Below are 27895 nucleotides of genomic sequence, written 5' to 3'. Positions count from 1 at the left end.
ACCACCTTACTTGGACTGTTGTCCAAGGAAATCTATCTCCTGGTTTAGTGATAAAGTGGGGAGAGTGTTAAAGATGGTATCAGGATTGTGGAATATAAGTTATGAAAACAGAATTTGTGGATTGCAAACAGAAGAAAGACACGGTGATGTGATCGAGACTTACAGCTTTTGTAAGGTTCATAAAGGATGCTAGTAGAAGAAATTTTTCATTTTATGGAGATTGGGGAGAGGATGAAAGGGCATCCATGGAAATTGAAAATGAATGCAGTCAAGAAGGCTACATGAGCTAGATTTTTCTGTTTAAAGCGGTTCATATTTTGAATGGTTTGCATTTGGAGATGGTAAGTACAGGTAAGGTGAATTAATTGAAGAAAAGGTAGTACCACTAGTTCAGGTGATATGTGGCCTCCCTCAGTGAGTCCCTGATCCCATGGAGATCTCTTTTAATAATGATTTTATATATACCTAAACCTGTAGATTTGCATTGGAAATAGTGTGCTGCCATTTCAGACACACCACTAAGTAATCAGAACCCTGTTCATTCTTTTCCAAACTGTAAAAGTTGACATTTGGTTGGATATATCTGTAAGATGTATTTCATTAACTTGTTAGTAGCTTTTAATGTCTATTAAAAAAAAAAAAAAAAATCTATCTCTTTGAATCGAAGAAAAGGTCAGTGAACAACATACTTGATATCATTTATTAAGACTAGAGAGGTTTAGGATCTCTCCCCACCAATCTAGCTGATATAATACACATGGAAACATTGTGTATACTAAATTCAAACAAAAAAAAAACTAAGCAGCAACTTAAACAGGGTACAGCCATGGGCTCTGCACTCCCCCCCCCCCCCCAATGGAAGACTTTGAGCAATGTGCTCTAGAGACAACATGTCTAAAGCCCAAAATTTGGCTCAGATACGTCGAAGATATTTTCACCATTTGGCCCCATGCCGCAAAGCACTAAATACATTCCTTAGCCACCTAAACAAACAACACAAGTGTATCCAATTCACCATTGAAATGGAAAAAAACAACTCTCTTCTGTTCCTAGACACACTTATCACACACCTTCCTTCTGGCTGTCTCTCTCTCTCCTTCTCAGTCTACTGCAAACCTACACACACACACAGGCCAATACATACACAAAAACTAGGTGTCATAAGCACCCTTAAACACAGAGCTCAAACTATTTGTTCAAATGAACAAGCTCTAAACCAGGAATACAGGATCATCAACCAAACATAAAAAAATGGATACAGTAAAAAAACTACTCACAAGATATTCCACAAAGATACCAGTAAGAACAAAAAAGATTTCAGGAATGCCCATTCCTTATGTTAGAGGCATTTCTGAAAAAATAGACAGAACACTACGCAAATACAACATTCTGATTTTTAGTGGAACCTGTGACATAGTAATTAAATAATAAAGCAACACGTAAAAACCATAGTGATATCTTCAATTAGTAAAAGGACAGATATTTCTTACTAAAATTAATAGTACATCTTCAGTGTCTGTAATAGGAATGGAATACAAGCAAAACTTTCGGTGGATCACCTATTAAAATACAATTGTTACTGCATGCTAGGAAATAATAGAAATAACAAATTTCATCTATTAAGATAAATGGTTTTTACATAAGATAAAAGTGTCCCAGATCTTTGAGAGAGACATAGTTATTTCTATTTAAATTAGGTCGGTGTTAGATAGTTTCACAACTTTCTTTGAATGAGCGTTCATATTTGAATCTGCATCTATGGAGGAAAACAGCTTTATCCCATTAGACACTGAGTAGAGTCAATACTGTGCTGTGCCAGACCAGACTTCAGAGGTTTGTTATAATCAATATAATATTGATGTTCTTTTATTCTTTTTTCCAAAGAACGGCCAGTTTGTACAAAATAAGAGACATCGCATTCGCAAGGTATTTGGTAAACGCCAGCCAAAGATAGAGAAGACAGTTTTGTTGATAGGAATATATGTTGGAATCAATTGATACTTTTTCAGAATTCTACTTATAGGTTCTGAGATTCCTGGAATGTATGGAATAGGAACTGTGGACTGTTGAAGAAACTGTAGGTGTTGGAACATAAGAGTCAAGTATCTGTTGGATTTGATTGGAGTTGTAATCATTTGATTCCATTAACTTTTTAATGATGGAAAGTTCTTGTAAGATTATTGGGGAAGAGCAAACTTTATGTGCTCTATGAATTAGAGATTTAAGAATGCCAAATTTTTGAGACATGTGGTGTTCAGACTTTTGTGAATGTATCTGCCAGTAAATGTGGGTTTTCGAAAGACACTTGTAGATAAGGTACCAGAAGACATTCTAGTAAGGAGGATGTCCAAAACTGGTAAAGTACCAGAGTTTTCTTTTTCCATAGTGAATTGGATGAGTAGGTGAAGGTTATTTATCCGTTGTAGAAAAGTGGAAAGTTCATCTTCAGTGTGTGGCCAAACAGCAAAAACATCATCGACGTAATGGTGCCAAAGAGATGGTTGATGATGATGAATGGATGAGAACATAGTATCTTCGAATTGTATCAAATAGTAGTTTGCCAAAGGTGGAGACAGAGAGCTACCCATGGCAGTACCTTCAATTTGTTTGTAGATTTCGTTTTTCTAACTGAAATAACCTGAGTGGATGACATATTCGAATATCCTTGCGATATCTGGAGGGTAATCTTCATATAAAGAATTGACTGTGTCGGTTAATGGGATATTGGTGAACAGAGAAATAATGTCAAAACTGACTAATATTTCAGAATCTGTAATTTTAATATCCTTGATTTTTTCAAGAAAATCTGTTAAGTTTTTTATATAGGATCTGGAATGACCAGTGAGAGCACTTAAGGAACATGATAATACTTTTGCAATCCGATAAGTTGGAGAATCAATGCAATTTATAATAGGTCGTACAGGACAGCTTTAAGAAAAGATAATACAATATCCATTTCTAAAGTCGATAAAGGAAAAGCTATTGTAATCATGAATAAGACTTAAGTATAATTTCTGGGAAATTCCCATGCTACTCCTCTAAAACACTATTAATATAATTAACGGCTATTTTAGCCTGTTTTTGTTTAGGAGTGTCCTTTATATTTAATACATTGGCTAACATAACTCAAAAGGGGTATATATATAATTTAGGACATTACGGGCGAGTGTAGAAGGCAATTATGGCAGAATAAAAAATGTTGAAAAATTATGTACATACCTTGATTTTGGTTTAAAGATGCCTTCTAAATCCAAGCTCTTGTGGAAGGGGGGGGGGGGAAAGAGAGGGAAAGAACATGGGGATGTACTTGGGACACGGGAAATAAGTTTGGGAACCCGGGTTACTATTAATAATATATATATAAATATATATATATATTATTTTGTTGTGGGAAGAAGGGGAGGGAAAGAAAGGGGAAGGGTATCCTTATGTGGAAACTGGGGCAAGGGTTTACGGGGTGTGGACCGTTTCGGTCATCGTCGGAACTTTGTGGGAATGACTTAGGACTATGTCAAGGCTACAAGATGTATCTGCCAAATTTGGGCATTTGTTGTCGCTAAGTAATATATATATATAGTGTCGCTAAATAATATATATATATGTATATATTTATATATATATTATTAATAGTAACCCGGGTTCCCAAACTTATTTCCTGTGTCCCAAGTACATCCCCATGTTCTTTTCCTCTCTTCCCCCCCCCCCTTCCAAAAGAGCTTGGATTTAGAAGGCATCTTTAAACCAAAATCAAGGTATGTACATAATTTTTCAACATTTTTTATTCTGACATAATTGCCTTCTACACTCTCCCGTAATGTCCTAAATTATATATATATATACCCCTTTTGAGTTATGTTAGCCAATGTATTAAATATATACCCCTTTTGAGTTATGTTAGCCAATGTATTAAATATAAGGGACACTCCTAAACAAAAACAGGCTAAAATAGCCGTTAATTATATTAATGAATAAGACTGACTATGAGACAAAAGGAAGTTGTTTTGCCTCTGTACAAGACCTTGATACCACCTTACTTGGACTTCTCCAAGGAAATCTATCTCCTGGTTTAGTGATAAAGTGGGGAGAGTGTTAAAGATGGTATCAGGATTGTGGAATATAAGTTATGAAAACAGAATTTGTGGATTGCAAACAGAAGAAAGACACGGTGATGTGATCGAGACTTGCAGCTTTTGTAAGGTTCATACAGGATGCTAGTATCCAGCCTATTAGAAGACACCACGATCTACCAAGAGATTACACGTAATCCTACTAATTCACAAATTAAACAACTAAATAAATTACTTGATGAGGTTATAAGTTGGGATCCTAACTATGTGGATAAAATATGCACCTACTTTGGAAGAACTCCTCTTCTTTATAGACTCCCCAAAATCCATAAAGAAGGCTGTCCTGTATGACCTATTATAAATTGCATTGATTCTCCAACTTATCGGATTGCAAAAGTATTATCATGTTCCTTAAGTGCTCTCACTGGTCATTCCAGATCCTATATAAAAAACTTAACAGATTTTCTTGAAAAAATCAAGGATATTAAAATTACAGATTCTGAAATATTAGTCAGTTTTGACATTATTTCTCTGTTCATCAATATCCCATTAACTGACACAGTCAATTCTTTATATGAAGATTACCCTCCAGATATCGCAAGGATATTCGAATATGTCATCCACTCAGGTTATTTCAATTGGAAACACGAAATCTACAAACAAATTGAAGGTACTGCCATGGGTAGCTCTCTGTCTCCACCTTTGGCAAACTACTATTTGATACAATTCGAAGATGCTATGTTCTCATTCATTCATCATCATCAACCATCTCTTTGGCACCATTACGTCGATGATGTTTTTGCGTTTGGCCACACACTGAAGATGAACTTTCCACTTTTCTACAACGGATAAATAACCTTCACCTACTCATCCAATTCACTATGGAAAAAGAAAACTCTGGTACTTTACCAGTTTTGGACATCCTCCTTACTAGAACGTCTTCTGGTACCTTATCTACAAGTGTCTTTCGAAAACCCACATTTACTGGCAGATACAAAAAAGTCTGAACACCACATGTCTCAAAAATTTGGCATTCTTAAATCTCTAATTCATAGAGCACATAAAGTTTGCTCTTCCCCAATAATCTTACAACAAGAACTTTCCATCATTAAAAAGTTAATGGAATCAAATGATTACAACTCCAATCAAATCCAACAGATACTTGACTCTTATGTTCCAACACCTACAGTTTCTTCAACAGTCCACAGTTCCTATTCCATACATTCCAGGAATCTCAGAACCTATAGGTAGAATTCTGAAAAAGTATCAATTGATTCCAACATATATTCCTATCAACAAAACTGTCTTCTCTATCTTTGGCTGGCGTTTACCAAATACCTTGCGGATGCGATCATTAAAAAGTTAATGGAATCAAATGATTACAACTCCAATCAAATCCAACAGATATTTGACTCTTATGTTCCATCACCTACAGTTTCTATTCCATACATTCCAGGAATCTCAAAACCTATAGGTAGAATTCTGAAAAAGTATCAATTGATTCCAACATATATTCCTATCAACAAAACTGTCTTCTCTATCTTTGGCTGGCATTTACCAAATACCTTGCGAATGCGATGTCTCTTATTTTGGACAAACTGGCCGTTCTTTGAAAAAAAAATACAAGAACATCAATATTATATTGATTATAACAAACCTCTGAAGTCTGGTCTGGCACTGCACAGTATTGACTCTACTCATAGTGTCCAATGGGATAAAGCTGTTCTCCTCCATAGATGCAGATTCAAATATGAACGCTCATTCAAAGAAAGTTGTGGAACTATCTAACACTGACCAAATTTAAATAGAAATGACTGTATGTCTCTCTCAAAGATCTGGGACACTTTTATCTTATGTAAAAAACCATTTATCTTAATAGATTAAATTTGTTATTTCTATTATTTCCTAGCATTCAGTAACAATTGTATTTTAATAGGTGATCTACCGAATGTTTTGCTTGTATTCCATTCCTATTACTGTTACAGACACTGAAGATGTACTATTTATTTTAGTACGAAATATCTGTCCTTTTACTAATTAACGATATCACTGTGGTTTTTACATGTTGCTTTATTATTTAAATACAACATTAAAACCACCTTTAAACCCTCCAATAAGTTAAGACACCTACTCAGTTCTTCTAAAGATCCTCTTCCACACCTAGTCCACCCAGGGGTTATACAAAATACAATGCACATGTAACATACCATACATAGGGGAAACAGGGCGAACTATCCCAATTAGACAAAACGAACACAAATGACTCATTAAATACCTCCATTTTTGAATAACCGGCTTTTCTGACCACACACTCCAAACATACCACAGAATTGATTGGAAAAATACCAAGTCCCTATACCGCACCAAAACCTGTTTTGAGAGGAAATTTAAAGAGTCATGTGAAATGCTCAAACATAACCCAAATCTTAACAAAAATGATGGCCTAACCATTCCAAGAATGTGGAGGACCCATCTACAACCTGTATAACAACCTAAAGAAGCCGAAGAAAAATCCCACTGCAAGAAGACAACCTAGTGAAGTGTTTGTAACATTCAACAGCAACTGAAGGAAATCATAACAATCAGAACTGTACAAATCCAGAAGAATATTAATACATGAGGACTTTAGCAGTTTAATGTAGTTGTATATTTATTATTTTTTTAAAATTTTTTAATTTAATTTTAGTTTTTTTATTTTTAATCGCTAGAGGTCAGGCTAGGAAAAAGGATAAACTACGTAGATTTAGTTTACCGGTATGTAGGGCTAGAGCATATAACTTAGATCCTTATATGCATGTATCCTTCTGATGATGACCTCGATACAGGGGGTCGAAGCGTCAAGTGTTATTTTATTAATAATTAGTAAAATAATCTTTTCAACATGTGTGTTTTTGTGTCCCTAAATTTATAAATATGAATGCTGATCACCGTGTAACCTTAAAAGAAAGTATCTGTATATATTTATATATCTTTTTCTTATCCTAGATATAAAAGTACATACCAAGCATGTTATATTTCTTTGTTTACTATATTAGGTTATACTCTGTCCAAGGAGGACTGCACCGAAGGTCTTACAGTTTTCAGTTCCGTCACAATTCAGACCTATATACATTTATTGGAATTGATGCATGTATGGATCCTGGACCAAAGTGGCCATTTAATTTTTTAGGTGTGGTGGATAAAGTAAGTTTACACTTAGCTTTATTATCCAATGTTCTCTGCTTAATTAAAACTGTATTGTGTTAAAATGTAATACCTATAAGTTTTAAATGTATAATTATTTTATTTACAGATTTGCAAGTCAGCTAGTAATTTTATGATTAGGCATTCATAAAAATGGAAATGAATCTTGATTTATTTTTTGTTTTCTTAAGCAAGAAAGGGTTTAAATTATACATATTTGGCCATAAAATACTTAAAATACTTCCAACCATGCAATTGACTAGGAAAATAGCTCTATGCCATATTCGGATAATGATTATGGTTACAGAATTTTCAAGGAAGCGGCAGTGGTATTAAGAACGGGTAACAACCTCAACAGAAATCAGGATGCCATACTGAAAGATAGTTGAAAAAACTTAATCAACTCGCTCAGTTTAACAGAACTACAATACGCGAAAAATCATGTAGCACGTGTGTATACGACACGTATCCATGATACTGACTGAAGCTTCTCAACACATGAATGCATTGTCACGCATAGTTTCAAACTTAACTGCCTAACAGTTAGCAACGTTTCTGTATTCTCTCATATTTTTTTTGTGTGTACCGTTCAGCCTTGATAAAGTACCGATGGTCTCATAACCAAAAAAGTCTCATTTTCAAGAAAGGGTTTGTCATTTCTTGAACTATTGCATCTTGTCAGTATTTGTTTTACTGTATCTAATTGTATATACCACTTAACTTTTAGATTCTCATTCTTTCATAATGAGATTTAGGGAAAATAATCAGTACCTGGTAGTCATTAAATCATTACCGATATTTGTTCATGGATAATCTCTTCTGGTTTGTGATTTAATGTAAATTTTTGTTGAGTTCTTTATGCTGAAAAAACCATGTTGGTTTCAATTGTCTAGTGCAGAGCTTGCATACTTTTTTACACCCATTTTTTACTTATTTCTTATTTTTATTTTTTAAAATTATTATTTCTGATACTAGCAAAACAAAGTTTAAAAAAAAAAGTGCCAAGTTATTTTCAGAGTTTACTTGATAATTTTGCTGAAGTTAGCAGTCTAAAAAAATCAAAATTTATCAAATTGATAGATTTACATATATTTTATATGGTAATTTTATTCTGATGTCTTAATTTTTACAAATTAGCGTATGATGAAATTTTTATATGAAATTATCAAAAGCAAATCCGAACATGTCTATTCCACCATCTGATAATTTTAGTATACCTGAACTTGTACATCTGATGTTATAAGTACTCGTAATCATTTGATGATTGCGAGTACTTCTCTATGGAGCATGTGAGTCTCTTGGCCTATTAGTCTCACTCATTCTTGAATCAACTCCTAAAATTATTCTCTTCAACAAGAATGAAAAGTAAAAAAGATATTTCTGTATTCATAAATTCTTCATCCCCAAACATTTCAGAGGTTCTAACAAAGTCCCAACCAAGTACTGATACTATAGATACAACATTTGGTAATAGAAGTAAGAAACAAAAGATATATAATACTAGTATAAATGTACCAGTGTTTTTGATCATTCATGCAACAGATGAAAAGCCACTAGGGAAAATGTCACCATTCTTTATTCAAAAGGGTTTAGGACTGGCAGGACCTCCCAAAAAATGTTAAGAAATTGCTTTCTGGTGATATCCTTGTGGAAACATTGTGTCAGGAACATTCCAAGAAACTACTGGGAGCAATGTCAATGGATGGAATACCAATCACAGTAATACCTCATAAGACACTCAATCAGAATGCTCCATGTTTCTGATGAGATTATGTTCAGAAGTTAATGATCAGGGAGTGATTGATGTGAGGTGCATCCTGATATGTAGGAATGTTGCCTGGATTCAACTAGAAACATCATCCTTACTTTTGATACACCTAAGCCTCCAACATCTGTAAAAGTAGGGTATCTCTGCTGTCCTCTCCTTCCCTAATTGAGTGTACATCCCTAATTCGCTAAGATGCTTTAAATGTCAGAAATATGGGCATGCCCAAACTGCCTGACGTGGTTCTACTACCTGTGCCTGATGTGGTAGTAAAGAGCATGATAACAAATCTTGCTGTGCAAAAAAAAAGCTATATGTGTCAACTGGCAAGATCATCCAGCTTACTCTTGTGTATGTCAGAAGTGGAAAGATGAAAAAGAAATACAAAAAATGAAAACAGAACAAAACATGTCATATCAGATGGATGCAGAAAGAAAGCTAGCCACCATCACAACTGAGGGGACTTGTATGCTTAGAAGGTAAAAATTAAGAAAATGTCAACAGCAACTCAAACTCACATGTCTATTCCACCTTCTGATAATTTCACCATACCTGAACTTTATGATCGAGAGTGCTTTTCTGTTGAGTGCATCAGTCACAAGACCTATAGCCTTACTCCAAAGACAACTCCAGAAATGGTCACATTTGATGAGGATCCACTTGTCAAAAAAACTATGGCAAAGAGAACGATTTTTTTCTTGGGCATGTCTGGTGGTTTATCACTTAAAGATAAACCACCAGACATCTTCACAGAAAAAAACTGATACTTCAGTATCCACGGAAAGTCAATTAAACTTACCAACTGACCCTAACACATGTATTGAATCATATAACATCAAATGTATTAAATATTTTACCAGATGAAGAGATGTACGCTGGCCATCCATACTTACCAAAAACAACTGATAAATGTAAACCCTTAACTTCCCAAAAACCAGACAAGTCTGTAAAGCCAAAACAATAGGAAAATTTTTACAATGGAACCGTTATTGATTTCACCAGAATATCGATATCATGATTTTATTGCAGAAACACAAACCTTTCTTTTCTGTATACAATAAACATACTTAAGACCGAATTGAAGACCCTCCCTTTAGGAATTTTGCTGTTGTATGCAAGGACAGAAACTTGAGATGGTCCATGTAGAATGATCTACTAGATCATTCTATATGGACTAGTCTCTTTTCTCTGCATTGCAAAGCTCAATATCACACACATCAGATTGCCATGTGTCCTTTTGATATGTATGTTAAAGAGACTGAGCAAGCTGTTGGTATGAATGACAACATTGTCTACACTAAACATAACAGCATTCCTCCATGGCAACTTTATTCTCCATCTGCAACCTCTCACTTTATCATCTACAGAAATCTCATACTCCATCTGTCTACCTGCAATTGCTTAATGCACACAGAGCAGCCCACTCTGATTTCTTGTCCATCTATACTGATGGTTCAATACTGATATCTCTGTTGGCTGTGCTGCTGTGTTTCCTGACATTATTATCTCACCAGATCCTACCTGATTGCAGCAATTATACAGCAAAGTTGCATGCCATTCAGCTTGCACTTGTGCATATAAAAGAAAACCATTACCAAAGTGTGTTATACAGATTCATTGAGCTCTTTACAAGCTGTCTCCTCTCCTATGTATAATCCATATCCAGTACTGTATGAGGTATTACACTTGTTGTACAAAATGAAAATCCTTAATTTTGATGTCCAGTGGTGCTGGATTTCCCAGCCACATTCGAAGTAAGGGAAATGAGGCTGTAGATGTAGCTGCTAAATCAGCTCATACTTTCTCCACATACTGTTTGACAGTACCATATACTGACTACAGACAGTTAATAAGATCAAAGCTAATTGCTCAATGGCAGTCATCATGACAGGAAGCATTGACAAACAAATTATGACATTAAGCCTGATATTAAACATTGGCATTCTAGTCAGTATGTAAAGAGAAGAGAGGAAGTTGTTCTTGCTAGGCTCTGCACATAGGTCATGTGTAAGATGACCTATGCCCAGACCCTTAGTAAATAAGAATTGATGACCCTCCCATGTGTGAAAAATGCAATACACATCTCACTATTTGTCATATACTGGTGAAGTGCCAGCACTTTACATAAGAAAGGAATGAAATTTTTACCTATCTACCTAAGCCATATACACTCAGGCAGATTGCATGTTGTTTCTAACTTTTTGCAAAGAATTAATTTGTACAAACACTTTTGACTAATTTTGTTTATATGTAGATACTGCATTGCTTAACTTTTGTACATATTATTCACTAGGTTATTTTCTGACTAATTATGTATTGCTATAGCCTTTGACCTTGTATATTTGTGTAAACTTAATTTTTATGCATGCATATTGTATAATAATTCCTTTTTTGCTTATTTATGTACTGCTGTAATAACATTTGTTGTAATTTTATCTATATGTAGATACTCCATTCCTTGACTTTGTTTTGTACATGCATTTTGTTTATTATCTTGTACTGTTGACGAACTGCTGTAATTTTAACCTTGTGTGTTGCTGTGACCTCTGCAGTAATTCTGTTTATATGTAAATGCTGCATTGTGGAACTTTATATTTGTATATGCATATTGTTTACAATTTTCTTTAACTTTTATGTGTAGCTGTAACATTTACTGTGGCACAGTATGACCTTTGTTGTTTTTGTGCCAAATAAACTATAAACCAGACCTTATTTTGCACTGGTACAGCATGAGGCATGTCCTGAATTGGATGTGTTAATTTTAAAACTGATTACAAAATATCTTCAAATCAGATATGCTCAGCATCAAAGGCTGTTGACTAATCTTCTGTTTAAGAGGCTTCAGTCTCATTAATTCTTCCTGCCTTCACTATTATTGTATTTTTAAACAGCCAGCATCCAACAGTTTTCTCTACTATAGAAAAAGATTAACTGTTTTATTTATACACTTTTTCTTTATATCACATTTATAGGCAATGTGAGATTCCCAAAAACTGGTCAACTAATCAGTGACCAAAATTTATATTGGTCATTGATTAGTTGACAGTTCTCCTGGTGTCCAAAGAAGTTGGCTATTGATGACCTCCCCCATCATTTTAGACATTTAACACTGAGGTGATAGCAGTATTGCCAGCCTGGTTGGCCAAATGGTTTATCATACTCTCTCTCCAACCAATAAGCCACAGGTTTGAATCTTGCCATGGGTGTGGATGTTTGTGGTTGCCTTTAGGTGTGAGATGAATTTCATTGTCTAGTGCAGGGTTTCCCAAATTGTGTTCTGCAGAAAACGGGTGTTCTGCAGAAGGTGAATAAGTGTTTCAATAAATAAGTGAATAGGTGAATTTTTCATGAATAAATATTTTATAGTGGAAATATTCTGAGGAGAATAATATTCGTGAATATGTCGAAAAGCTCAGACCCAGAACGCCTAATAACATCTGTGTAGCAAATGTTAGTGACCAAGCCATGTATTTTTAAACTTGGAAGTATTCATGAATTATCATTAATTTTTACACATCGAAACCTTTCAACATTTGGGAAAGGGAATACCGCTGTTTATGACCATTCATAAAAATTGCCTGCAAGTGGATTATAACAATGGGTGGCATATTCTCTGTTCTCAAAACTGAAAGAAATAACATCTGTATTGCAAATGTTTGTGACTAATCAGCAAAGAAGTATAAAGAACATTTTTCTACTAAAATTGAAGATCAAGGTAGTCTGTATCCAGTTCTCAAATCTAGTAATTCTGAATGCTTTCTTTGCAAGTTTGTATTGTAGGATGAAAGTTTCGAAACCATAGTGCCGTGATTTTTTAAAAGTAATAAGTCTGCAGATTTAAATTTTAATATGAATAAGAGACAAAGGACTTTGTTTAATTTTGGTATTAAGAAATCTCTTATTGAAGGTGTTTATGACTCAACAGATAGTGAGTCATCCACCACCAATCTACAAAGCGATCTTCAGGATGTACAAAAGGAGGAGAAAACTACCAGCACACAGGAGAAAAAGTCTGCATTCACTCGTAAGTACAGGTAGCCCTCGTATAATGCGGATGTTAGGTTCCATAGAAATGGTGCGTTATATAAATCGCATTATGTGAGACTCAGATCACATAGAAAAACTAGGGTTAGGTTCCGAAAATTTTTTTTTTTTAAGATTATATAAACAATGACATATCCAACAAAAAATATTTTTATTTAATTCAGGTAATTCATGTAAGTTAAGAAAACATAAACTACGAAACAAATACATAGTATAAAATTGTATATTGTACATAAACTTCATTGCATATAATGCATGAATGTTTTAGGCAAAATAAAGTGTATAATTTCATAGATGTTCTTTATTTATGAGTGGTCGGACGTGGTCATCACTTGAAATCTCTTGGACATCATTTGTATAATTCTCATTGCATAGTTAAGCTGATTTAGTTATCAAGAAGTCAGTAATAAGATCTTGCTTCTCACTATGCTGCATTTTTTTTTTATTAAGTTCTTAATATGGAGCTAAACAAATATCCAGTTGTCTCATGAATTTTCCGAAGCACTCCATTGAGAGAGATCATTATCCATAAAATAACTTTCTTGCAAAGTTCAATCCTTCTGCTAATTTCTTAAACGGAATTCTTTAACGGATTCATCGCAATCAGAATCTTCGGCAGAATTTTCCCTGCCATTTGGTTCGACATCATCTATTAATTGTACCAGTTCCTCCTCATTTAAATCTATTTCCCCTTTAATTAATTCACTAATTTCGTTTTAAACCATGTTGCAAAAGTGCTCTAAGTGGCCATTACTATAAAAATAAATTTTTTACATAAAAAAAGCATTAATATTATATGTAGCTCACCAAAAAATAAAGTGCTCAGCTTGAGATTAACACATGATTTTTAATGAGCTATCCTGGCAGAAAATGAAGACAATTTTTAACAACAAACACTTTATATGGTAAGCAATTGACGTATATGCATGCTAAAGGGTTTTTCCCCTAATATAAATTTGCTACCTTTTAACTGCATGCACGATGCAAATTTCACTAAGATAAAATTTGATTTTTAAGTCTCGCATTGAAAAATATATGAAAAGATAAAGGGTATTACAGTTTGTAGACCATCTTATATCGAAACTGCGTTGTATAAGCACCGCGTTCAACAAGGGATACTATAATTTGTAGACCGCGTTATATCGAAACCACGTTGTATAAGTATCTCATTATACAAGGATTACCTATACTTATAATAATATACATTTTTGGTGATCAGAATGGGATATGTCAATGAAAATCAACACAAATTATTTAATGATGATGTTTAATTGATAATTATTATCCTCAAGGGCTCACTTTAGTGAGTACGGGCATGGCAAACCCAAGGTACCTGATGCTGGACCATGCCTTACTTCATGTAATATATATCTGTTATATTATTCTGTAGACTGGTCCCTCCTCTTCTTTCTTTGCTTCTTTCTCCTCTCCTTGCTCCTTCCCCCTGATGCTATTAGAGTATTCGAGGGTTAGGGGTGAGTCTTTCCTATCTTGCTAAGTCATTTCGTCTTATGCAGCCACCGAAGGAGGCAAGCTAGCCTCAATAGGTGCCGGTCCCAAGCCCGGATAAATGTGAGGGTTGATGTCAGGAAGGGCATCCGGTCGTAAAACTTCAGTGCCAACTCAAACTATGATTATGAGTCTAAGAGAAAATGATATAAGGGCTAGGGCGTACCCCTTAAGCGACGCGCAGCCACATCGCCCTACAGCTGTGAGAAGTGGACGAGGGCTACCGCATCAAGGGCGGGTGCGGTTAAAGAAGCGAGCCCAGCAGGTGGAGAGGATGTTGCGAGTGGGAACACTGAATGTTGGAAGCATGACTGGAAGGGGAAGAGAGGTGGCAGACATGATGAGGAAGAGGAAGTTGGACATTTTATGTGTGCAGGAGACAAGGTGGAAAGGGGGAAAGGCAAAGGAACTGGGAGATGGATATAAATTGTTCTACTCTGGAGCGAATAACGAGGGAAGAAATGGTGTAGGAATTGTGGTGTGTGGTAGAATGAAGGGTGAAGTACTGGACGTGGGTAGAAGGAACGACAGGATCATGCGAATGAAATTGGGTCTTGGAGAAGAGCGGGTGGTCGTATTATGTGTATATGCCCCGCAAGTTGGTTGTACAGCAGAGGAAAAAGATGAGTTCTGGAACGTGTTAGATGAAGAAATGAGGGAATTGGAAGAAAATGAGATGGTGATTGTCGGAGGAGACTTGAACGGGCACATAGGAAGACAGATGGGGGGGTGGGGGGGGGGGGGGGTGGGGGGGGGGGGGGGTGGGGGGGGGGGGGGGTGGGGGGGGGGGGGGGTGGGGGGGGGGGGGGGTGGGGGGGGGGGGGGGTGGGGGGGGGGGGGGGTGGGGGGGGGGGGGGGTGGGGGGGGGGGGGGGTGGGGGGGGGGGGGGGTGGGGGGGGGGGGGGGTGGGGGGGGGGGGGGGTGGGGGGGGGGGGGGGTGGGGGGGGGGGGGGGTGGGGGGGGGGGGGGGTGGGGGGGGGGGGGGGTGGGGGGGGGGGGGGGTGGGGGGGGGGGGGGGTGGGGGGGGGGGGGGGTGGGGGGGGGGGGGGGTGGGGGGGGGGGGGGGTGGGGGGGGGGGGGGGTGGGGGGGGGGGGGGGTGGGGGGGGGGGGGGGTGGGGGGGGGGGGGGGTGGGGGGGGGGGGGGGTGGGGGGGGGGGGGGGTGGGGGGGGGGGGGGGTGGGGGGGGGGGGGGGTGGGGGGGGGGGGGGGTGGGGGGGGGGGGTCTTTTAAGCATGATATTAATTTTTATTTTACTTAAAACTAAGTGATTATCACTTCCAATTTCACAATCTCTGCATCCTCTTGTAAAGTTGTGGCATCCTCTTTCGTAAAGCATTTTAATTTCACAGATGTAGGCCATGATGAGTGATATGTATTCTAAATCCACAATTTGTTACATAGGCATCATGATATTTATTATTGCTTTTTTTTTTTTTAATGTCACATTCTGTTAATGTGACAACTGTTTTAAACTTTTCTCTTTCACCTTTCGTGTCAATCTTTTTAATATTCCTTAAGAACTACGTCAAAGTGTGTGAGAACCTAATTGAATAAACAAATTTATTCTTTTTTCATGATCAAAGCATTTATTAATACTCATAACCATAGAAGCAGATGTTAAAAACTGTAATTTTATTTGCTCAAAGAATATTGTCTAACATAATTTCGTAATATTTTTATCTTTCTTTTATTAGGACGAGTATACTTTATTGCAACAAATGTTACAGAAAAGTAAAGGCAGTAATATGACAATTTGGTTTGGTCATTATCCTACCTCCACAATAGTTGCTCCAAATCCTGGTGCTAGGGAACTTATGAGGTTAGTGTGAAAAAAAAAAAACCTTTAGTTGGGATGTTCAACAATGATTTAAACAAGTGATGTATTTAAAAGTTTGAAGAGAGAATTTACCTCTAAAACAGTTTACTATAATTTCAGAATTCAAATAGTTTGATCACTGTACGTAACCATCCTGCTTGTTGGAGTGTTAGACTGTTCACCTTATGTTATATAAGTTTTCATGGATGGGATTGTCATTAAAAAAAGAAAAAAGAAAAAAAAAAGCAAAATATTGTCAGAAATATCATGTAATATTTCTGTACGGTATTTTTTTTATGTGATACCCATCCAGAAAAGGCTGTGAACCTTTATAACACATTATAATAAAATAATTTTTATTATTTGTTTTTTTTATTCTTTTTTTTTTTTTTTTTTTTTTGTATTTTATGTAGTCTGGAAATACTGCTCTAGAGACTAAATATGGAACTTTTCAACCACTTCAGGCCTCCATTAAGCAAAGCAATGGTTTCAGTCTGTTAATGAAATTCATCTATCACCTAAAGATAATCGCAAACTCCATGCCTACTATAATAGGATTTGAACCCACAGCCTGTTGGTTGGAGAGTGGATTCACCAACCACTCCTGCAAATATTTTTGCATATTTTTTTGAAAAAAAAATAAATGTTTGCATCAAAAAAACTGATTAATAATAGCAAAGTCACTTTTGTGGCAAACTTCCTTGATATGCACTATTATACAGTCATCTGATTATACCACATTCATTCACCCTAAATTATTACAAAGTCCTGACTAAATCTCTAAAGCAGCAATGCTGTTCTAAAGGAAATTTATTATAGCAAACTTGCACACTGTATACAAACTATTGCAGGATTTGAACCCGCAGCCTTTTGGCTGGAGAGCAGATACGCTAACCACTCGGCCAACCAGGCTAAACACATTATTCCACAAAAAAAAAAATTGGATTGGAGGTGGTGTTCAAATAAGTTTGACGTCTAGTAGAAAACAATGCCCAATAAGGTTTCACACCTAATTTATGGGATTATTACTGAATAGGAATGGAATGTTGAGAATTGCAACGATATCAGAGGATAATACATGCAAAATTGATATCTGTTAGACAAAATAGAATGAAATTTTGATGTAAGAATCAGATGACCTTATATGATGAAACAGCAGTCATAGAAGTATTTATAGAAGATGCAAGCAGCAGAAACTGAGTACCTATGTGAAAGAGAGAGATCATTAATTAATCTGACTGACCTTTTCTGTATAAAATCCAGTACTTTTAGGGAGCTCTTTGAGGCACCACTCGAGGTGTAAGAAAAATATTCAGTGGTTGGGTAGATTTGTGATTTGTATTGGGTTAGGAGCTGGTTGGAGTTAAAGTGAAACCTCAAATGAAAGAGAACCTAGTTTTTTTGGATGCAAAGGAGGCAGTATTTGTAATACACCCTCTGTTCAAAAAGAAACCAAACTTTTGATAGAAAATAAACCACAGGCCAATTATAATTATTCAAATTATTTATTTCAATCAATATACTCTCCTTCATCTTCGATACAGCATTTGGCACAGTCAATTAATTCATTAAATGAGTTTTTTTATATTGGTTTTTGGGATACTGTTGAGGGTCGTGGTTACGGCCGCTTGCACATGTTCAGTGGTGTCGTATCGCTTTCCTTTCATCGGCAAATGAAGTTGGGGGGGGGGGGGGGGAAGAAAGAAGTCACAGGGTGCTAAATCAGGTGAATACAATGAGTGATCAAACACACAAACTTGGTTTTTGCTCAAAAATTGTCTCACAATGTTCGAACGATGAGATGGTGCATTATCATGCAAAAGTGACCAGCTGCCTGCATCACGATATTCATGCCGTATGCAACGAATTCTCGCTATCAATCGTTCAAAACTTTGAGATAAAATTCACCATTGACCGTTTGGCCAGGCAGAACGAATTCTTTGTGGATAATGCCTTTGGAATCTTAGAAACAAATCAGCATTGTCTTTACTTTTGACTTCTCCAAGCCAAAAGTAAAGGCAATCACTTTTTTTTTCGGATGCCCCTCATCTGGTGGTCTCTAGCACTTTGTTTCGGGCTTATACTCAAAATACCACATTTCGTCACCAGTAATGATCATTTCAAGGAAATTTGAGTCCTTACGAGCGGTTTTAATGAGGTCCTTGCAGCGTTCAATTCGATACATTTTTTGGTCGTCGGTTAACTTGTGGGGAACAAATCGTGAATTCAATTTACGAAGGTCCAAATGCTCGGTAAAAATGTTGTGCACAGTTGATTTTGGAATCCCCAATTCATCTTCAATCAAACTCACGGACGATTTTGGGTTTTCTTTGATGAAATCACGCACTTTTTGGATGTTAACTTTACTCAGTCCAGTTTTTGGACAGCCCGGGTTTTCGTCGTCCTCAAGCATCTCACGACCACTTTGAAATCGCTTAAACCACTTGTAAACTTGAGTATGGAATATGCATTCATCACCGTATGCTTTCTGAAGCATTTCATACGTTTTGGTAAAACTTTTACCAAGTTTAACACAAGTCAACTGCAGCTCTCTATTTGAAACTCATTTTCTGACCGTTTGTCAAAACACTGTCACTCTTGGCACTATAACCCAGCTTCTAATGAAACAAATGTCATAAACAGTTGACACAACACTAATGAAGGTTGCCACTTTTGACAACAAAAAGATACAACAGGTGGCGCCACTAGTTTCTTCTATTTTCTAAGAGTTTAGTTTCTTTTTGGACAGAGGGTGTACATCTGTTCCAAGAGAGATTTGAGGTTGAGTTACCCCAAGATGAGTAATCTCATCTCGAATAGAGATTTGAGTGTTTTCAAAGGGAAGGCTGGAAGAAAAAGTTTTTTTAGTTAATAAAGATTATCGAAATCACAGGGTTTGTCTGAAAAGGTGGACTGCGTATTGTCCACTGTCATCAGCATATATGCTGTTGATAGATGATTGATATATGGAGAAAGAAGAGGGTGAGAAAAGAATAGAGCCTTGTGGGACTCCAGCATTAGTTGTATAGTTAGAAGATCAGGAGCTATCTACTGTCACTTAAAGTGAGTGTCAGTCAGAAAGCTAGCAACCCAATTTGTACAAAAGTTAGGGTTGACTGAATGATGGGAGTTTGCTTAACAGACCGGAGTCAAAAGCTTTGGAGATCTTTGGAAACAAATCAGCATTGTCTTTACTTTTGACTTCTCCAAGCGACTTTTTTTTTTTTTGGATGCCCCTCTTCTGGTGGTTTCGGGCTCATACTCAAAACACCACTTAAAACTGAGCTCAGGGACCTTTGCAACACCTAAGCCAATGGCTACATCCTGTATAAAATTGATAAAATACTACATGCACTCCCCTCCTCCTAATCCTCCTTGCAACCATCTCACAGGATCGCAGCAAAACTAAAATGCTCTACAAATATGGTCTCCATGCCACTTTTAAATCATTCATGCAATTAGCTACCTTAATCTGCTCTCCTAAAGAACCTCATCCTCTTGCACATTCTGGAGTGTATAAAGTCCCTCATTCCTGCAGTTTGGCCTACTTTGGACAGACTGGTAGATAAGTTAACAGCCACGTTAAAAAACACAAAATTACATTCATGATCATCTTTATGGCAAGTCAGGACTAGCAGACCATGCTCTGGATACTCTTTAACATAGGATTAAACTGAGGAAAACATTGGTTTTACACAGACATCACTATAGCTCCAAAAGACTTTTAGAATCAGCATCTGTTATGAAGCATTCTTCCTACTTCGATAATATGGTTCCATTAATTTGCCAAAGATCTGGGAGACAGTCATTCTGACACCAGACAGCCTGACTTCTCCAAATTAATTTTACTGTTAACTATCCCATAATGGGCACCTTTATCGGGACATTAGTTCTGTGTCACTTACAAACTGAATTGTTTCTAATGCTTTAGTGTAGTGCCTATGTGCCTTGTCCCAGTTATAATTTGTGCTCTGAAGATGCCGAGTAGAAAACCAGCAAAATATTAATTGATGTAAGTTCAATAAATTAATTTATTTTTTCCTCTCTTGGTGGTGTTTATACTGTGAAGCACTATTATGAATAATCAACACCTAAGTCTTTCAATATGAATGAACGAAAGAGGTGGAAGCACAGATGAGCAGAAGTTATGTCCAATGGCTTTTGCAAGTATAGTTTCATTAGCCTTAGAAAGATGTTTGGTTAGCTAAACTGTCCTTTTCAGGACAGTATCAAGAAATTTTTAGTTGTTTTGCTGCACCAACCAGATGAATGATGAGAGTTTACTTAATAGATCCTTGTGCCAAACTCAGTCAGAAGCTTTGGAGACATCAGGGGCAGCCACTTGAGATTCGCCAAACATTTCCATGGCGTTTGTCCAGAGATGGGCGACGTAGGTTAGTAGATCCCCTGTAGTGATGATATTCATACTGTAGATTATTTATTGGATGAGTCTTCAAGGTAGTGTAGAAGTTAGGTTTATTGGATCTTTCCATTACTTTTGAAAGAATTGACGTGAGAGAAATTGGACAGTAGTTTGAAGGTAAAGATTTGTCACCCTCTTAGGAATAGGTTATATGTGGGCTACTTTTCAGACTGCAAGGAGAGATGCATTGTGGAATAAAGTGTAAATAGTTGGTATTGAGAAGGAGTCAAATATGGAGCACAGACAACTTTAGAATAATCAGAGGAATGCCATTGATGCCAGGAGACTTTTTAGTATCAAATTTGAGTAAAATTTTTCTGGTGAAAGGTGAAATACAGTGTTTGGAATGGTTGAGGGGATATATACCAAGATCAGCTATGCAAGAAATGGTGAAGTAGGAAGCTAGGAGTTTTTTGTTGATGATAATGTAATTGTATCATCTGGGTGTAATAGTTGTGGGAGTATACAGGAGAAGGGTCTTAATGTTTACTATTTTGTTTAAAAATTGTTTTTTGTAATTCTTTGTTGTAATGCCAGTGGACTTAATAAATTAAAAAAAAAATCAAATAAATCCTCTATTGCCTTTTATACCCTAAAAGGGAGTAGGAAGTGTAAAAATCCCTTAGCAGGTGGGCAGCAATTCTACATCTTTCAAGCCTTCTAGAATTGAATTTAAGAGTGAATTTTTTTTGTGGGGGGGGGGGATGCTTAATACTATAGATGCAATTGCTATTTCCACAAAACTACGCAGGTGGGCAGCAATTAATTATTAATTTCTTAATCTTTTTTGTTAGATTTAGTAAAGTTGGGTGGGGGGGGGGGGAACATTAACATCAAATTAGTTTGAATTCAGTACATAAAAAGTACTGAATACAAGTTAGCTTATGAAGCGTTGAAAAATAAATGATAAAGGAGCATGTTGATAAATATTTAATTTGATCTAAAATATCATTTGTGGGAATTTTTGTTATAATGGAGATGATTTCTGTAATATTAATACAGACAACCTTGCTATTGCAAACCTTCAGGGGGCCACAGGAATGGTTTGTTACAAAGGTTTACTATAGTTATTATTCTTTAGAATCGCATAATATCTATGGGGATTAATTTTCATCCTTCATGCTTTGTTATAACAGTAGTCACTGCAATGAGAATTTACTATCATATGTAATGATGCAGTTATTTATGTTTACTGAAATGTTCATATTCTAATGGTGCAATCACATTTAGCTAAAGTTTACTGGAAATATATTTCAATTGATGGTTTTAACTCCCACCTATAAACTGAGGTTATAGACTGAGTTTAGATATTTTAAATTCATTTTTTGACAAGAAAAATTTTTACATGTATTGGGTTGTCAAATAAGTTCATTCGGTTTTTCAGAATGGAATGAAACGCATTTTATTTACTATATATAATACATACTAGTCAGTTATATATTGACCCTCTTTATTAATGACCTCTTGCCATCTGTCCACCAACTTCATTATGCTGCATTCATAAAACTCCCGAGGTTTACCAGCAAAAAACTGATTCAGGTGTCTTTTGACAGCCTCCTCATTAGCATAGGTTTTCCAGTTCAGAGAATTCTGCAACAATCTGAATAAGTGGTAATCGGAAGGTGCCAGATCCGGTGAATACGATGGATGTGGCAAAACATCCCAGTCAAGACGTAACCGTTTACTCCTGGTTGTTAACACTGTGTTGTGGTGAAAGACAACTCCCTTCCGATTTGCCAATTCAGGTCGTTTTGGGCTAATTGCACAGGCCAGTCGCATTAACTGTGAGCAATAGCCAGTTGAATCAATCGTTCTGCCTGATGGTAACATTATCAGCAAAAAGCGTAGTGGACAACACCTTTTATAATCCCACCAGACAGAGAGTATGATCTTCTTTGGGTGCAATCCCGCTTTCGAGGTTGTTTGCGGTAGTTCGCTCTTGTGTCCCCATGATCTTTTACATACCACATTATCATACACGACCCGTTTTTCATCTCCCGTAATCATCCGCTTCAAAAATGGGTCGTTTTCTTGGCAATGTCGCTGCAAATCACAGATGGATATGCGAGCAGTTCATATTGGCCTCAGTCAATTCATGCGCCACCCAAACATTGAGTTTTGAAACATATCCCAGCTTGTGCAAATGGTTTTCAACGCTTGGATCGGATATGTTCAGTACTACAGCAATCTCCTGCACTGTTTGCGATGGATTTTTGTCAACAATATCCTTCACAACACTTGAATCAACCTCAGTCGGGCGACCGGCACACAGCACATCACTGACGTCGAAATTTCCAGAACGGAATTTGGCATACGCATTCTGTTAAGGCACTATCCCAATATACGCTGCATATTTTTTTATGGGCTTCAGCAGTTCATTTGCCTTTTTTGAAATAAAAAAAGCAAAATATGTCGGTAATGTACGTTATTTCCTTCCATTTCTAAAAATATGTTACAAACATCAACTGAAGTAGGCCAAACGAAAATTCACTGAAAGGTTATGTGAAATGTTGCCTTTCAACTGTGCAATAGCGTTGCGTGGTAGCGCAACAATAGTGACAGGCGAAGCGGCGTAAACTTGTACTAACTCATAAACCGAACGAACTTATTTGCCTACCCAATATTTATGCAGGGAAACTTTCTACAACTGTCTCTGATCAAGAGTATTTTAATATTATGTTATTATACTATTTCATTACTTGTATATGAAAAATATGACTTGTGCATTGATTTATCTTCCTGGTCTAGCACCCACTGAAGAGAACTCAATAAATGTTAAACTTGTCTAGCTAGTATGGGCCTTCCCACAATGCTTTTGCATTATAATAGGATACTGAGGCAATTGGAGTGAAGCTAGCAGCCTCTTTATGCAAGCACACTATACATAAAGATATTTCACATGCAAACTTTGGGCATATTTGGGTAAAAGGATTAAAACAAGATTATAAATTCTTGCCAAGTATAATATACTTTTGACCAAACAGAAAAACTTTCTAAACTATCTTTTCTGGACACTGCTCTAAGATGAAACATGTAACTCAAGCCAATTCACCGAGACTACTGCCCTTCTAGTAAGCAGGGCAGTAGTCTCACACCAGATGATGAAATTCATCCCACTTACTGACATCTGAACATCCATACCTATGGTAAAATTTATGGTTGGAGAACAATTATGATGAACAACAATGAAATTCTCAACCAGGCTAGTGAAATGAGGACAAAAAAAAAGTTTTTTTTTGCTGATAATTGAGACACTTATAAGTCTGGACAAGTACACGTAAACCATGGGTAAAGAGACCTCATAATAATTGTCTTATAAGATGCTACCTGGAATTTTCTATACTTCTGAACAGTGACTTTAATTTTCTCAAAACTAGGTTTTTGTTACTTGTGTACCCCTTGGTTTCTAATGCCTCATTTAAACTAACATATCTGATTAAAAATAGAAAATGCTACAATAAATGTTGCATGTGGTATAACCATTGTCATATACATAATTTCTTTTTAGTATCTTCTTATCAGAAGATGAACTGCAACAGTTGCTTTTTTTTTTTCTTCAAATTTATTTGGTTTATGGATGTGCATATAAATTTAGAAAATAACACTTGATTAATTGCTTATTTAGCTCTATACATTTCATGGTAGTGGATTTTGAAATAAAGTTCATTTTCATTCTTGTGAAGTACATAAATGAATCCACACGATGCATGGTGATTCATGTAAGATTTAAACTCGAAGTTAGTTTTTTTGTGATGCCCATCCATGAAATCCAAAGTACATTAGTATACTGTAGGTGGATGGTCGGAGGGTTTCTTTATTGAATTTCTTTTTTAAATGTATATTTATTAATCTAGAAACTCTCTCGTAGAGATCAAGCAGGAACTTTTTTTAAGCCACTTCAGACCTCCATTAAGTGGTGCATTGATCTTACACCAGACAATGAAATTAATCTTCCACCTACATTCCTAAATAGCCATGCTAAATAAAGCCTGTCAGCTGGACACTAGATCTGCTTGACCAACCAGGCTGGTAGTGGGAAAAAAAAACTGTGTACCCTTATAACAGAGTAACTGAAGCAACTGAAGGGCATTTTCTTATGTCTAGCAACATTAGAAAAATCAGGTATACATGTGTGGATCATTCAATGCAGCTCCTATTCTCCCACTGAACTGTGTATTCTTCTAGATGGTTTTGTATTATGTTAAACTGTTTAATGACATCATAACATGATTCTGCAGGAAGGAAATTTAGTTGAAATGATGTAATTGTTGAATTCTGTCTCAAAATTTGCATGACATGAAAAATGCTGAAATAAACTTAAAAAAAAAAAAGCATAAACAATGAAATTATTTGTAATTATAATTTCTCCATGAATTGCAGTTGCCATGTTTTCTAGTGTAGTGAACATCCTCAGAAAGTATCAATGGAATGTTAGTATGAATATCAAAGTAATACTCCATTGAACTCTCCCTTCCCTCCCCTCCCTCCCATTTGCATTAAAAATGTACATTTTGATTAGTGTGATTTAACATTTCTATTAGGAAGGGATAAATTTCAGCTTTTTATGACTCCGTTGCCCCTGTGCAGGAATTTGAAACGGGATCAACTTTGTCTTTAGGTGCAACCCTTTAAGGGAGAGAAGGAATGTCAGTAGTTGCATAATAAACTTTCAGATAGTTAAGGCAATACAATGGAAAGTAACAGCAACAGCTAAGTTGAGAATTGGCTGAGAGCAGAATCTTTAAAAAAATATAAAAAATCTAAAATTTTCACAAATGCATAATTTTTACAGATATATATAGCTAGTAACAAAATCAACACTGTTTCAGATACACATATTTTGTTAAATGTTGTTTACTTAAACTACATATCATTAATGCGGAAAAATTTTTAATTTTATAAATGAGAAAAAAAGAAACCATTCATAAATAATGCCTGTGCTTGAATACCTTCTTTCCTCCACACTTCCAGTTTGTAGTATGGAAAAATGCTACTTCTGAAGTCTTGATGCATGTTCTTAGTCCGTCAAAAAATAGACATCATCATTATGCAATTGATGAATTCGTGTATAAATATTTTAGTTGTTAAAATGGCTGTAAAAAACAATAATTGAGAACCTCTTGTTTTAATATTATGGCAAAACTTTCTTTATTATACTGTTATATTCGGAGTATCATCAAATTCCTGATATACCTCAGGGAGTGTAACATGATATACCTGTACACACATTGATATGATAGCACCACACGTAAACTCATACTTCATTACTGACTTTTTATGTACCGTTTTCCTCTAAATTAACCTGTTATCTGTCAGGACGCTAGTTACAGATCTTATTTCAGTTTTCTAAGGTGCTTCTTGCTGTATCAATCTGCCAAGATTTTGGTCTTTTTCTGGGTCTTTTTCATATCATCCTGGCAAAATACACTTGTTTTGCTAACCTTTCATCTCATGCCTTCTCCCCATTCAGTTTGAGTGACCATACCATCTAAGATGAACTCTGCTCACATGCTCCTGAATGCTATGATGATGATGGTGGTATCTGTTCACTACCCTAATCTTTCTCAGAAGTCTCATATCTATGGTTTCCAGTCTTTTATTAGGTGTTTAATCTAACCCAGTTCTCAGTTCCATAAATTAAAATTGGTTTGAACATTCTCTTGGTTGTAGCTAAGTCAGTGTTTTCAAAATTTATTCAGTTGATTTTCTACCATACCAGTTTTAATTCTGTTCTATTTCCATATTTAATTTGTCGTTTTCACTATCAATTGTGCCTGAATATAGTTGAAATGTTTTATTTGTTCTGAGATGATAATGTTTTAAGATATAGTTGATGTTTTTAGTATTCTTCCTGCCTATTTTCATAGTATTGTTTTTCTTTTTATTATTGATTTTCATTCTTTTCAGTCTTCAGGTTTGTTTAGTCAAACAAACCTGAAGACTCGATGAATTTTAACATAACGGCATCTATAAAGAGCTGAAATTAACTTCTATTTTGATATCAGTTTTAATGCTGCTTTTCTTCATAATATGATCCATATTGATGAATAACAGTGGAGATAACATGCACTCTTGACTCACACTTGATTTAACATCAAAATATCTTCCTTTACCCCTTTCAATTCTAACTGCTGACTGATAAGTCCGATATAGACTATATATATTTCTTGATATAATGATCCATTTACATTATCTAACTAGTGTTTTGAAGAGCTTTTCTCTTGACACCTTGTCATGCCTTTTTTTTTTTTTCCCTTTCAGGTCTACAGATCCCTGTTATATTCCCATGATTACTCAACCATTTGTCTTGAAGTGAAAATCTCATCTTTGCAACCTCTTTTTGGCCTAAACACTGTTCTAACCCAAGTTTCCTTTCTACAGTTTTCTTAGCCTTTTCTTATTAAGAAACATAAGCATTAAATTTTTTTAAAAATCATATTGATTTTGTTTACTAATGACTTTTGCATATGATCTTTTAAATAAAAGCTCTAACATTAATTTTTTTTTTTAATAAAACTGTTTTAAGTTGCATGGTTTTGCTTATTTTTTCCATATTTTCATATTTAATGTTATATATGAATTATTTTGTGAATTCATATAAAGTGACATGGCTTAGTCAACAGTATTTCTGAAATAACAGTGTCAAGTTAATGACTTTTCCCATAAGGCAAATGATGGTATAAGTCACATAAATAGTATTATAAAGTTAATGACCAACAGTCTGAACATTTATTTAGATTTTTCCACATATTAATTAAAATGCATATTCCACATTACTTGTATATTATGTACATTACTGGATCATATATATTATGCCCACTTGGATATAAAATTATTTATAATAGTGCCATATGAATGCTGAGAATCGTTGATTTTGCTGTCAGTGTCTTTGTTTGCTAAAATAGAAGCAGTCCTCTGACTTAGTTATCAGATTAATTTCAGTATATTTGGGTTTGGTCTACTTTGATTTTTCATCACTTTTATTCCTTTTCAAACACTTAATTTCAGTGTGGATGACAGAGCTTTTTTTTTCCCCTCTCACTTTCTTTGCTTTGTTTACTTTTGTCACTAGCTAATGTGATTCCTT

General features: G+C 35.9%; 1 protein-coding gene across 3 annotated transcripts in view; it reads left to right on the top strand.

Annotated features, from left to right (window-relative positions):
* LOC150101723 (transmembrane protein 62-like) overlaps window positions 1–27895 on the top strand; it is a 280792-nt gene that overhangs the window by 91539 nt on the left and 161358 nt on the right. For all 3 annotated transcript variants that reach the window (XM_090400377.1, XM_090400376.1, XM_090400378.1), the window contains exons 5-6: window positions 7103–7250; window positions 16264–16388. In XM_090400377.1, coding sequence (XP_090256503.1) covers window positions 7103–7250; window positions 16264–16388 — 273 coding nt within the window. The remainder of the gene's footprint in view (window positions 1–7102; window positions 7251–16263; window positions 16389–27895) is intronic.

Source organism: Typopeltis vanoorti, chromosome 11 (genome assembly GCF_054136105.1).
Source record: "Typopeltis vanoorti isolate ZY-2024b chromosome 11, IOZ_Tvanoo_1.0, whole genome shotgun sequence".
Lineage (NCBI taxonomy): Eukaryota > Metazoa > Arthropoda > Arachnida > Uropygi > Thelyphonidae > Typopeltis > Typopeltis vanoorti.
This window is presented reverse-complemented; position numbering and strand designations above follow the sequence as displayed.